At 43.4% G+C, this 13,117-nt stretch overlaps 1 protein-coding gene across 3 annotated transcripts in view; it reads right to left on the bottom strand.

The window, feature by feature from the left end:
- Window positions 1-13,117, bottom strand: part of lef1 (lymphoid enhancer-binding factor 1) — a 180,675-nt gene that overhangs the window by 81,254 nt on the left and 86,304 nt on the right. For all 3 annotated transcript variants that reach the window (XM_059965375.1, XM_059965376.1, XM_059965374.1), the window contains one exon: window positions 10,654-10,786. In XM_059965375.1, coding sequence (XP_059821358.1) covers window positions 10,654-10,786 — 133 coding nt within the window. The remainder of the gene's footprint in view (window positions 1-10,653; window positions 10,787-13,117) is intronic.

Below are 13,117 nucleotides of genomic sequence, written 5' to 3'. Positions count from 1 at the left end.
CAATTAAATCTGTTCCAATTCACAGTGCAGACCAATTTCCCCTCAGTGATTTCCCTGTAACCTACTTTCTCACACTTTCCCATCAATTCCTCTGATTCTTCTGCCATCCACCTACTCCACAGAGATTTTACACAGCACCAACGGAAACCCACACGGTCACAGGGTGAACACGCAAACTGTACAGAGGCAGAACCTGTGGGGTGCTGACACTAACTGCTGTGTCACTAAGCAAATATTAAGTTTGTGCTCTAGTGAGTTTAGAGAATCTCACAGGTTCAATGTGGGGATGATATTATCCCTGGCTGGAGTGTCTAGGACCAACGGTCGCAGACTCAAATTACAGATTGGAAATGAGAATAAATTTCCTCACCCGTCATCAGTGAAGTAAATTCTATCTAAGAGAGCCATAGAAATTCAAAACAGAGACTTTAGGATTTTAAGGAAAACAACAGGCATAGAATGGAGAAGCAAGCTGAATTCTTCTTTCCCCTTCTGAAATCCTGTTTCAACTGTTCTTCTTGTGTTCTTTTTTGTTCAAGACTATTGAACTGTTCCCTGGTATGACAAGATGGACTCTCGATCTCACTCTTGGCCTTGCACTTTATTGTCTGTCTGCATTGCATTTTCTTTGCAACCCTAACACTCTGCTCTTCACTGTTTGACCTTGTATTACCTCAATATACTATTGTAATGAATTGATTCATATGATCAATATGCAAAAAAAAATCATTGTAACTCAGTACATGTGACAATAATAAATCAAATTAATATTTAGGTGCTTTCTGTGCCAAAAAAAATTATGTTTAACTCTCCTCGACATTTATACTGCTTGACACCATTCTCAGTTAACAAATCATTGCAAATCCAAACAAATGGGCAACGAGGCAAAAATGATCCAAAGAGGTGGGTCACATTTCACTCAAAGGAAGATTGTAATTAATAGAGGATATTGTGATGTTTTGATAATCCAATATAAAACCCCAGAAGGTCAATGTAGCAGAACTTCAGAATAGTTCCTGGGCACAAACAAGCCCCACTCCTCCATCAATGACCTTTCAACATTTGAGATATTTGCTAATAATTCCATGATGCTCTATTCCCCTCACAATTCCTCAGTATCCAAATCAATCCAGGTGTGAATTATGAAGAAAGCCCGACAGTGGCTCTAATTCCTTAGAACCTTGCAAAGATTCGGCCTGACACCTGAAACTTTGACTAACTTCTGTAAATGTGTGATTCAGAGTATATTGACTGGCTGCATCACAGCCTGGCATGGAAACATCAAAGCCCTGAAACAGAAAATCCTACGAACAGTAATGGATACGGCCCAGCCCATCGCATCTAAAGCGCCCCACCCCCAACACTGAGCATATCTACTTGAAATGCTGTTGCAGGAAAGGAGCATCCATCATCAGGGCCCCCACCACCCAGAACATGCTATGTTCTTGTTGCTGCCATTAGGAAGAAGGTACAGGAGGCTCTGGACTCACACCACCAGGTTCAGGAACAATTACTATTACTCAACTATCAAGTTCTTGAATCCAAGGGGATAATGTCACTCATCTTCACTTGCCCCATCATTGAAATGTTCCCACAACCAATGGGCTCAATTTCAAGGACTCTTCATCTCATGTTTTTGATATTTATTGCTTCATCATCATCATCATCATCATCATCATGTGCCATACTCTGCCAGAGCCTCGGTGACCACTTTCTTCCACTGCGATCACTCGGCAGTCAAACCTCTTGCATCTCAGGTGATGAGGCTGGTCCACTTCTTGATGTTGTTGATCCAGGTTGTCCTCTGTCTTCCTCAGGAGTGGCTTCCTTCTACTCTGCCTTCAAGCACAGTGCGTTACAGTGTGTCACCAGTTCTTGAGATGTGTCCAAAATAGCTAAGTTTCCTTTGGATAATGGTTTCCAGGAGTATTGGTTTTGTGCAAATCTTTTCTAGAATGAAATTGTTGGATCTCCTTTCAATGTATGATACCCTGAGGATCCGTCTGTATGTCCACATCTCAAATGCCGTCAACTTCTTTTCATCAGCTGCTTTTAGGGTCCATATTTCACAGACATATCGCGTTACTGGCCAGACAAGACTCTTGAGGAGGCGTATCTCGGTGTTAGTGCTCACAGATCTGTCTTTCCAGATGTTTCAGTTTGGTAGTGCTTGTGCGTGCATATCATTGCTAGCCTTCGCCTTATTTCCTTGCTGCGTTCGTTTGTGTCATTTAGTTCTGCACCAAGGTATATAAAGGAGGACACTTGTTCGATCCTGTCGTTTCTGATGTAGATGTCAGCTTGAATTGCAGTTTTACTTATCACCATATCTTTGGTCTTTTTGTGATGATTATGAGGCACTCCATCATCCTCACAGCCCTTGCAGATCCCTGCGCCTGGACGTATTTTTACATCTTGCCCAGGACAAATTTATTGCCTATTTATTTATTCTTATTATTTCTTTCTTTTAACATAGAAACATAGAAAACCTACAGCACAGTACAGGACCTTCGGCCCACAAAGCTGTGCCAAACATGTCCTTACCTTAGAAATTACCTATGATTACCCATAGCCCTCTATTTTTCCAAGCTCCATGTACCTATCCTGGATTCTCTTAAAAGACCCTATCCTATCCGCCTCCACCACCATCGCCGGCAGCCCATTTCACGCACTCATCACTCTCTGCTTAAAAAAACTTACCCCTCACATCTCCTCTGTACCTACTTCCAAGCACCTTAAAACTGTGCCCTCTTATACTAGCCATTTTAGTCCTGGGAAAAACCCTCTGTCTATCCACATGATCAATGCCTCTCATCATCTTATACACCTCTGTCAGGTCACCTCTCATCCTCCTTCGCTCCAAGTAGAAAAGGCCAAGTTCACTCAACCTATTCTCATAAGGCATGCTCCCCAATCCAGGCAACATCCTTGTAAATCTCCTCTGCACCCTTCCTATGGTTTACACGTCCTTCCTGTAGTGAGGCGACCAGAACTGAGCACAGTACTCCAAGGGAGGGTCCGAACAGGGTCCTATATAGCTGCAGCATTACCTCTCAGCTCCTAACCTCCATCCCATGATCAATAAAAGCCAATGCGCCGTATGCCTTCTTAACCACAGAATCAACCTGCGCAGCAGCTTTGAGTGTCCTAAGGACTTGGACCCCAAGATCTCTCTGATCCTCCACACTGCCAAGAGTCTTACCATTAAAACTATATTCTGCCATCATATTTGACCTACCAAAATGAACCACTTCACACTTATCTGGGTTGAACTCCATCTGCCACTTCCCAGCCCAGTTTTGCATCCTATTAATGTCCTGCTGTAACCTCTGACAGCCCTCCACAGTATCCACAACACACCCAACCTTTGTGTCATCAGCAAATTTACTAACCCATCCCTCTACTTCCTCATCCAGGTCATTTATAAAAATCACGAAGAGTAAGGGTTCCAGAATAGATCCGCTGGTCACCGACCTCCATGCAGAATATGACCTGTCTACAACCACTCTTTGCCTTCTGTTGGGCACAAAGCAATTTCCCCTTGGATCTCATGCTTCCTTACTTTCTTAATAAGCCTTGCATGGGGTACCTTATCGAATCCCTTGCTGAAATCCATATACACTACATCTACTGCTCTACCTTCATCAATGTGTTTAGACACATCCTCAAAAAATTCAATCAGACTCGTAAGGCATAACCTGCCTTTCACAAAGCCATGCTGACTATTCCTAATCATATTATAACTCTCCAAATGTTCATAAATCCTACTTCTCATGTTCCTCTCGATCAACTTACCAACCACTGAAGTAAGACTCACTGGTCTATAAGTTCCAGGGCCTATCTCTGCTCCCTTTCTTGAATTAGGGAACAACATCCTCAATCCTCCAATCCCCCAGAACCTCTCCTGTTGCAAAGATCATCGCCAGAGGCTCAGAAATCCCCTCCCTCACCTCCCACAGTAGCCTGGGGTACATCTCGCCAAGTCCCGGTGACTTATCCAACTTGATGCTTTCCAAAAGCTCCAGCATATCCTCTTCCTTAATATTCATATGCTCAAGCTTTTCGGTCCTCAGTAAGTCATCACTACAATCACCAAGATCCTTTTCCATAGTGAATACTGAAGCAAAGTGCTCATTAAGTAGCTCTGCTATCTCCTTGGGTTCCAAACACACTTTTCTATTGTCACACTTGATTGGTCCTATTTTCTCACGTCTTATCCTCTTGCTGTTCACATACTGGTTGAACGCCTTGGGGTTTTCCTGAATCCTGTTCACAAAGGCCTTCTCATGGCCCCTTCTGGCTCTCCTAATTTCTTTCTTAAGTTCCTTCCTGCTAGCCTTATAATCTTCTAGATTCCTATCATTACCTAGTTTTTTGAGCTTTTCTTTTCTTCTTGACTACATTTACAACAGCCTTTGTACACCACGGTTCCTGTACCCTACCATCCTTTCCCTGTCTCATTGATATATACCTATGCAGAACTCCACGCAAATATCCCCTGAATATTTGCCACATTTCTTTCGTACATTTCCTTGAGAACATCTGTTCGCAATTTATGCTTCCAAGTTTCTGCCTGATAGCCTCACATTTCCCCTTACTCCAATTAAACGCATTCCTAACTTGTCTGTTCCTACCTCTCTCCAATGCTATGGTAAAGGAGATAGAATTGTGATCACTATCTCCAAAATGCTCTCCCACTGAAAGATCTGACACCAGACCAGGTTAATTTTCCAATACTAGATCAAGTACAGCCTCTCCTCTTGTAGGCTTATCTACATACTGTGTCAAGAAGCCTGCCTGAACAAACCTAGCAAACTCTACCCCATCGAAACCCCGTGTTTTGGGGAGATGCCAATCGACATTTGAGAAATGAAAATCTCCTACCACAACAACACTAATATTATTACTCCTTTCCAGAATCTGTCTCCCTATCTGCTCCTCAATGTCCCTGTTACTATTGGTGGTCTATAAAAAACACGCAGTGGAGTTATTGACCCCTTTCTGTTCTTAACTTCCACCCACAGAGACTCTGTAGACAATCTCTCTATGGCATCCACCTTTTCTGCAGCTGGGACACTATCTCTGATCAACAGTGCCATGCCCCCACCTCTTTTCCCTACCTCCCTGTCCTTTCTGAAACATCTAAATATTGGCACTTGAAGTAACCATTCCTGCCCCTGAGCCATCCAAATCTCTGTAATAGCCACTCTGTTATTTGTGAAGCGGGGTGCCGTGCGCAATCATAATCGATTGAAAACGGATGTGAAAGCACTGAGAAACATTGGGAAATTCCAGGAAGACCTTCTTCATTGCTGCTGCTGTGAGGTCCGGGACTCTGCTGGGAAGAACAGGCCCCCAGTCCTAGGGGTCGTGTTGCCGATGGCCGTTGACGGGACCGTCTTAATACGCTCGGCAGAGGATGGTGCTCGGAGAAGCTGTGCCGGAGGGAATGGTCGTCAGTTTGGAGGTTCGACGGACTCAGGTCGCTTTCGGTGTGTGCTGAGTCAGTGAGGCTGATTTTGACGGAGCTTCCATTGTGTGCTGCGTCTGCGAGGCTGAGTTGGGCGGCACCTTGGAAGTCCATAGTGGGGGTATTCCCTTCTGCCGCCAGTGTGGGATGGCGAGTCTGTCGGGACCCTGGGGACTTGTGGAAACTGTGGTGATTTCTTTTGAACTTACAGTCCTTTAACATCTTGGACTATTTTTACTGTGCCCATAGTCTGTTTTTTTATCAATTATGCTATTGTTTGCACTGTTGTAACTATATGTTATAGTTATGTGGTTTTGTGCAGGTCTTGTAGCTTTAGTTTTTGGACTTGCTTTTGTCTAGTGGATTTGGAGCTCCTTTCTGGGGATCGTGCTAGACGGTAGTGCAATATTAATACGCAGCAGCCTCACCAGACTCTGGATTGGGGATTGCCAAACGTTACGTGGATTTTCTGGTACAGTCTGTTTTGTCACATGCTTTTGTGATATCATTCTGGGGGAAACGTTGTCTCATTTTTTAACTGCATTGCATTTGTGGTTTCTAAATGACAATAAACTGAATCTGAATCTAAATCTGAACATCACAGCTCCGAGTGCTGATCCATGCTCTAAACTCATCTGCTTTGTTCACAATATTCTTCGCATTAAAATAGACACATCTCAAACCATTGGTCTCTATCACCTGCCTGTCCTCCCTCTCGCACTGTCTACAAGCTTTCTCTATTTGTGATCTAACTGCCTCTTCCCCAGTCTCTTCAGTTCGGTTCCCACCCCGCAGTAATTCTAGTTTAGACTCTCCCCAATAGCCTTAGCAAACCTCCCCACAAGGATATTGGTCCCCCTCAGATTCAAGTGCAACCCGTCCTTTTTCTACAGGTTACACCTGCCCCAAAAGAGGTCCCAATGATCCAGAAATCTGAATCCCTGCCCTCTACTCCAATCCCTCGGCCACGAATTTATCCTCCACCTCACTCTATTCCTATACTCACTGTCACGTGGCACAGGCAGTAATCCTGAGATGACTACCTTTGAAGTCCTGCTTCTCAACTTCTTTCCTAATTTCCCGTTGTCTGTTTTCAGGACCTCCTCCCTTTTCCTACCATGTCCTTGGTACCAATATGTACCATACCTCTGGCTGTTCTCCTTCCCACTTCAGCATATCATGGAAGCGATCAAATACATCCCGGACCCTGGCACCTGGGAGGCAAACTATCATTCGCAGTCATGCCTCAATCAAACCACTGAAGAAATTACTGTCTCCCTTTAAACTTCTCTTGCTTTTAAACTCTTCTCGCTGTTCGAACTGGCGAACATCCACACGCTTGTGCAGTTAGGCCTTGATTTTTGTATTTGCACGGTTTGTTGTCTTTTGCGCACTGATTGAATGCCCAAGCTGGTGCAATTTTTTATTGATTCTGTTACTATTATATAGACTTATTGAGTATGCCTACAAGAAAATGAATCTCAGGGTTATATACAGCGACATATGTGTTCTTTGATAATAAATTTTGAACTTTGATAATGTGCAAATTTCATGCAAAGATGACAGGAAGTGATCATGGACAATAGGAGCTCTTAGCTTCATCCCTCCCCCTCCTGTCTTCTCATATCATTTCGGATCTCCCCCTCCCCCACTCAAATCTCCTATTATCTCTTCTTTCAGTTAGCCCTGACGAAGGGTCTCGGCTCGAAACGTCAACTGTACTTCTTCCTATATACTGCCTGGCCTGCTGCGCTTCACCAGCATCTTGTGAGTGTGGCTTGGACAATAGGAAGTCTATGATGTCTGGTCCTGACCATTACCATCACTGTTCCATCACAATTAACATCCTATAAGGTCATTATAGAACACAGAAACTCATCTGGACCAGCCACTGTGGCTATAAGAGCAGGCCAGAGGCTGAGTAACTAGCTAATTCTTTACACTTTCTCAAGGTTTGGGAGGTGTGCGATGAAATACTTTATATCTAAATGGATGAGAACAGCCTAACAAGCATCAATAGTTTGACACCATCTAGGACAAAGCAGCCCACTTGATTGGCAGCCAATTGACCTATCCACCATCTTAAATTCGTCTCCAGTATACAATGGCTACAGGGGTGACATTGACAACAGCACAACATTACTCAACCAGGCTTGTTTCAATGCAACCTCTTAAATTGAAAAGACATGGGCACTGCACTTGAATTTGGAAATATGCTGTCATTCCTTCATTATCATTGTTTCTAAATCCTGGAGCTCCACGCCCAATAGCATTGTGGGAGCACCCTCACATGAGGGCTGCAGAGATGCAAGAAGGTGATCATGATCACAGTTTCAAGGACAATTGGGATTGGGCAATAATGTTGATTTGCCAGTGATGCCTTCATTCCAAATACGAATGAAGAAAAAACTCAGCCAAGCTATTCTTCCAGTTCAGTACAGTTTAGTCTATTCTATCCCCCTCCTGCTTCATACACTGTCTAGAACTATAGATGCTATCAATCCTCCTCTTTACCATCAAATGGCCACTTTTCTTTGTGTGACCACATACATGGCATAGCCTCATTTGCGTAGAATTCCTTCTTTAGACATCTTATTGCAGTTCAGCTGAGAACAGCAAGAAGGACTTAACCCCATCTGGCCGAGTCTCTGCCACAACAGATGGTGCAGTAACCCGCTGAGCAATCAAGGATTAGACACACACCTTGCATGCCCGCACAACCACACATCAACATGCAAGCACTCCATATGCACACACAAGAGCATGTGCACCCACCCATGCACCATGCACGTACACACACACGCATGCGTATAAATACACCCGTGACCATTAACACGTGAATGCCCACATACATGAATATAGGCATAGATTCATCATATTCATACACAATAGGAATACGATGAACACCTGCCAAAGGAAAGTGACCATCACATACATGTGAATGCACATGAACATACACGTGAAAACACCAATGTATGATTACACACATGAATACTCACAACCAGACACACACACACACACACACACACACACACACACACACACACACACACACACACACACACACACACTTGCATGCAAGCACGTACTCACAACACTCTCAAAGCAGGCAATCCTGCTCTTTATTTAGTCTGTGTGCAGCATGTAAACACTACTTCCTCTCTGGCCGCCTCCTGTGATGGTGGCACTCTGTGCTTGTTCAGCTGCTCTGCCCACAACAGGCAAGACCCAGTACTGTTCATCACTGGTACTTCTATTTTTGCAGAGCAAACAGAGTATTGGAATTAAGCAAGTATTTCTTTCCAGAGCCCTTTGCTCCAGCGAATCAGCTTTTGGATTTGAAGCATATTTTAGAACAGATTGGGATGACTCTGAGATACCTGCAGCAGATCCCAGCTGTGGAAAAGTAGGCCGCAGCAAGTCAACATCGTTCTTATTTCTTTTGATATTGATCTTGTCAACCAACACCTGCGATCTATTTTACTTGGAGATTAGACTTCCTTGAAGTTAAATGGCTAAGACAGTCCCTGGCTAGTTATTCAAATTTATCATTTAGCATAAATAATCTGGGTTTAATGTCTATCTTTATGCTGTATTACTCTTTGGTTTACAGGCCTTGATTTTGACTTTTCCTTCCGACATAGGAGGAAGAAATCTCAGTCGATCAAGTTGATGTTGGCTCACAGAGCAATCCCATTCACCACTAATTTTCCTTGTAGATTATTCTCATCATCTTCCCATCAGCACTGCCCAAATCCTATCATTCATCCATGCACTTGGGGCAATTTATTGTTGATTATTAACGTAGATAGATTGACATAGAACAGTGTAGACCACGAACAGGCTCTTTAGTCAAATGTCTGTGCAGAATGTGAATGCCAAACTCCCAATTATCAACCCTCCCATCCTTGGAATGCGGAGTGGTGTGGGGGGTGGGGCACGTAATCCAGAGTACTGAGGGGAAGTCCACATGGTGGAACATGCAAACTCCACACGGACAGCAGGGGAGGATCAGGATTGGGAGAGACGCAGAAGCTCAAATGTGGTAAAGTTTCCTGCCTCACTAACTTTTAAGACAGTGAGTTTCACGTCCCCGTTATTCATTGAGTGAAATAGATTTTTCTTAACTTCTCCCTAATTCTTTTACCCCTCCATGATTCCTTTGTCTATTCATCCCTAGCCACTGATCTCCCTCCCAACACTTACCCCTAGTGTTACACCTTCCCATTGACCTCCTCCCTCACCTCCATTCAGAGCCCCTAACAGTCCTTCCAAAGGCAGCACTTCACCTGCAAACCTGCTGGGGTCATTCATTGTGTCTGGTGCTCCCTATGCACCCTCCTGTACATCGGTGAGACCTGTCACAAATTGGGGGACTGTTTTGTCGAGCACCCCTGCTCCATCTGCCACAAGCAGGACTTCCCAGTGGCCAAGCATTTCAACTCTGATTTCCATTCCCATTCCAACATGTCCGCTCATGGCCTCCTCTTCTGCCAAGATGAGTCCACCTTCATGTTGCCCCTTCACCCTCTTATATTCTTTCTAGGTACCTCAAACCTGATGACATGAATATCAACTTCTCCTTTTGGTAATTTATTTTTTCATACCCTAGCCTCCTTTTCTATTCCCTACTCTAGCCTTCAATCTCTTCTCACCTGCCATTTATTTCCCCCGGCTCCCCTCCTCCTTCCCTTTTTCCTACAGTCCTTTCTCCTCCCCAGTCCTTCACCTATCCCACACATTTGGCTAGCCTCCTTCCCCTCCCCCACCTTCTGGCATCTTCTCCCTTCCAGTTCAGTCCAGAAGAAAGTTCTCGGCTCAAAACATCGACTGTTTATTCATTTCCATAGACGCTGCCTGACCTGCTGAGTTGCTCCAGCGTTTTGTGTGTGTTGCTCAGGATTTCCAACATCTGCAGACTTTCTTATGTTTATCTTAAATTTATGCTGTCCAGTTACTAACCTCTCAATCAAGGGAAATGGGCCCTTCCTGTTTACATTGACTCATTTTCATAATGAGTTGCATGGCTCAATTATGCCTCCCCCTCCATCTCCTTTGCACCAAAGAAAACAATCCTATAGCTTTAATTCCCCGATTGTGAACAGATGTTAAAAATGACACATTTGCTATATTACCTTCTTTATATTGAGGTTCAGTCAAACTTTGTATGGGAGATTCCTCACCTCTCTTGGAGTTGGTGTCTGTGGGGATTTGTGTCGGATGAGATCCCAGCGCAAAGTGCTCGTCGCTATATGTGATGAGAGGGGTTAGAGGATGAACTGCGTGGCATGGTTGCACCACAGGCACCTTGTTTGACTGGAAGACAGAAAAGAAGAGAGTCCAGATTCTGTCAGTGTCAACTTATGAAAACAATGCCATTCAATGTCTCTATACAATGAACGGTGGGAATCTGAAAGACCTGCACTGACAAGGTACGTTTCCACAGGTGAAGATTCCCACCGTGCTCTAAAAGAATAGAAATTGAAAAGGTGGAGATCATTGAAAAACTAACTAAAATTAGATGCTGGTAATCAGCTCATTCTCTTGGCTTGTCTTCATTACTGCTCTAGCCTTATTTCATCCATTAGTGACCTGCTTGAACCTCAAGAGCCACTTTATCCCAGGATGGACCCCGAGCTGTCACTTGCCGGAATGGCACCCTGTGATAATTCAGCACTAGTATCAGCAAGGTCAGGGGTGCAGAAACACTGAGAGGAAGTATCCAAAACATTTGCCATGAGGGTAGGAATCTCTCTCCCGGATATCCTTTACAACGTAGCCGTGTCTGTGAAGGAATGGGATCGAGAACAAACAGCTGGTAAGTTTTGTTTTCATTTAGAGGGTGAATGAATGGAGAGCCTTAGGGGTAATTATAACCTTGAGTAACTCTCCCAAGTTCTGTCTCCCAGGAGAAGTGTACAGCATAGAGTGGATTGATTTTGTTTCTTTTATACTGTTGTGCAGCAGCTATAAATCGCAGTCAATGAAATACACGTCAGAAGTTAAGAGTGCGTGCAACAGGCTATGAAGCACATTTATTACTGTTGTTGGTAATGAATTCCTAGGTAATAGTGTCCAAAGGTTTGAAGTGTCCTCCTATAACATAATCTAAAGTAATAACCTCATGAATCTGGTTTAATGTGCTCCAGTGATACTGAACTGGATCTCTTAGTATCTTTCCCTTCAGTTAGTCCTGATGAAGGGTCTCGACCCGAAACATCGACAGTGCTTCTCCTTATAGATGCTGCCTGGCCTGCTGTGTTCCATCAGCATTTTGTGTGTGTTGCTTGAACTGAATCAAATGTTCAGAACATCTGTAACACTGTAGCAAAATCAAGTTACTAAAACATACCCTTTAGATTTATTTTCCTTGCAATGAACCTTTTACAAGTTAGATATGGTCCTTGTGGCTAAAGGGATCCGGGGGATGGAGAGAAAGCAGGTACAGGATTCTGAGATGGATGATCAGCCATGATCATACTGAATGGCGGTGCAGGCTCGAAGGGCTGAATGGCCGACTCCTGCACCTATTTTCTATGTTTTCTACAAGCTAATTTTAGATCATAAAATACTTATTAAAAGGGCACTTCGTGTAAACAAACCCTATGACTTAGAGATACGTGTCACATGTTTGGTTCTGCAAAGGCAACATCAATTAATAGAAATGATTCAACCTGCACTAGTATTTGTCACGAAATTCCTCAGGAGAAAATGTAACTTTAAATACTGTTGAAGCACTGCTCCACCAATTAAAGCAACAGGATCTCATCAGGAAGTGATGCTACAATACTAAGCCTAGACAGCCTCGATCTCTTGAGAGGAAGTGGGTTTTGTCTCCGTGGATTTTACTTTATTGTAAATTCTGTGCCAAAGGGAGATTCAAGAAGGTCTGACTTGCCTGCATTACCGAAATAATGCTCACTGTTTAAGAGTTGCTGCTACCAAGACCTTAATGTCTTAAATCGGTCAAAACCAAGTTGGTATCCCCATCACTGTTGTAGCACTTGGTGGTGAAAGTTGGAGGCTGAATTGAAATTGTATTTTGGCTGCCTCATTGATTTGACAGGAAGACCTTGTTCTTTTATTAGCTGACTAGGAGGATACAGGCTTTCATAAGCACATTGGACAGAAAAAGGAGGGGTGGGTGGATATCTCTGTGAAAATGTGGAGGAATTTTTATGTCCATTCCTGCCTGCAGTCTGTCACATGCCAATGGCAGAAAAATTCGATAGTTACCAGAAGTTCGGTACCCACAGCCCAATCAAAAATTATTACAGCCCAAATTTACTTCCAGTGCTGCTAGAAAGTTTGCAAACCCTTTAAAATTTTCTCTATTTCTGCATAAATATGAGCTAAAATGTGATCAGATCTTCATGTAAGTCCTAAAACCAGATAAAGAGAACACAATTAAATAAATAACACAAAACATTATACTTGTTCATTTATTTATTGAGAAATATTATCCAATATTACATCTATTTGTTGGAAAAAGTATGTGAACTTTTGCTTTCAGTAACTGGCGTGATCCCTTGTACAGCAAAAACTTCAAACAAACGTTTCCAGTACTGTTCGTCAGTCCTGCAGAACAGCTTGAAGGAATTTTAGGCCATTCCTCCTTACAAAACTGCTTCAACTCTGGAATGTTGG

Source organism: Hypanus sabinus, chromosome 3, assembly GCF_030144855.1.
Source record: "Hypanus sabinus isolate sHypSab1 chromosome 3, sHypSab1.hap1, whole genome shotgun sequence".
Taxonomy (NCBI): domain Eukaryota; kingdom Metazoa; phylum Chordata; class Chondrichthyes; order Myliobatiformes; family Dasyatidae; genus Hypanus; species Hypanus sabinus.
Note: the sequence above shows the minus strand (reverse complement) of the source record. Positions and strands in the feature narration are given on the sequence as shown.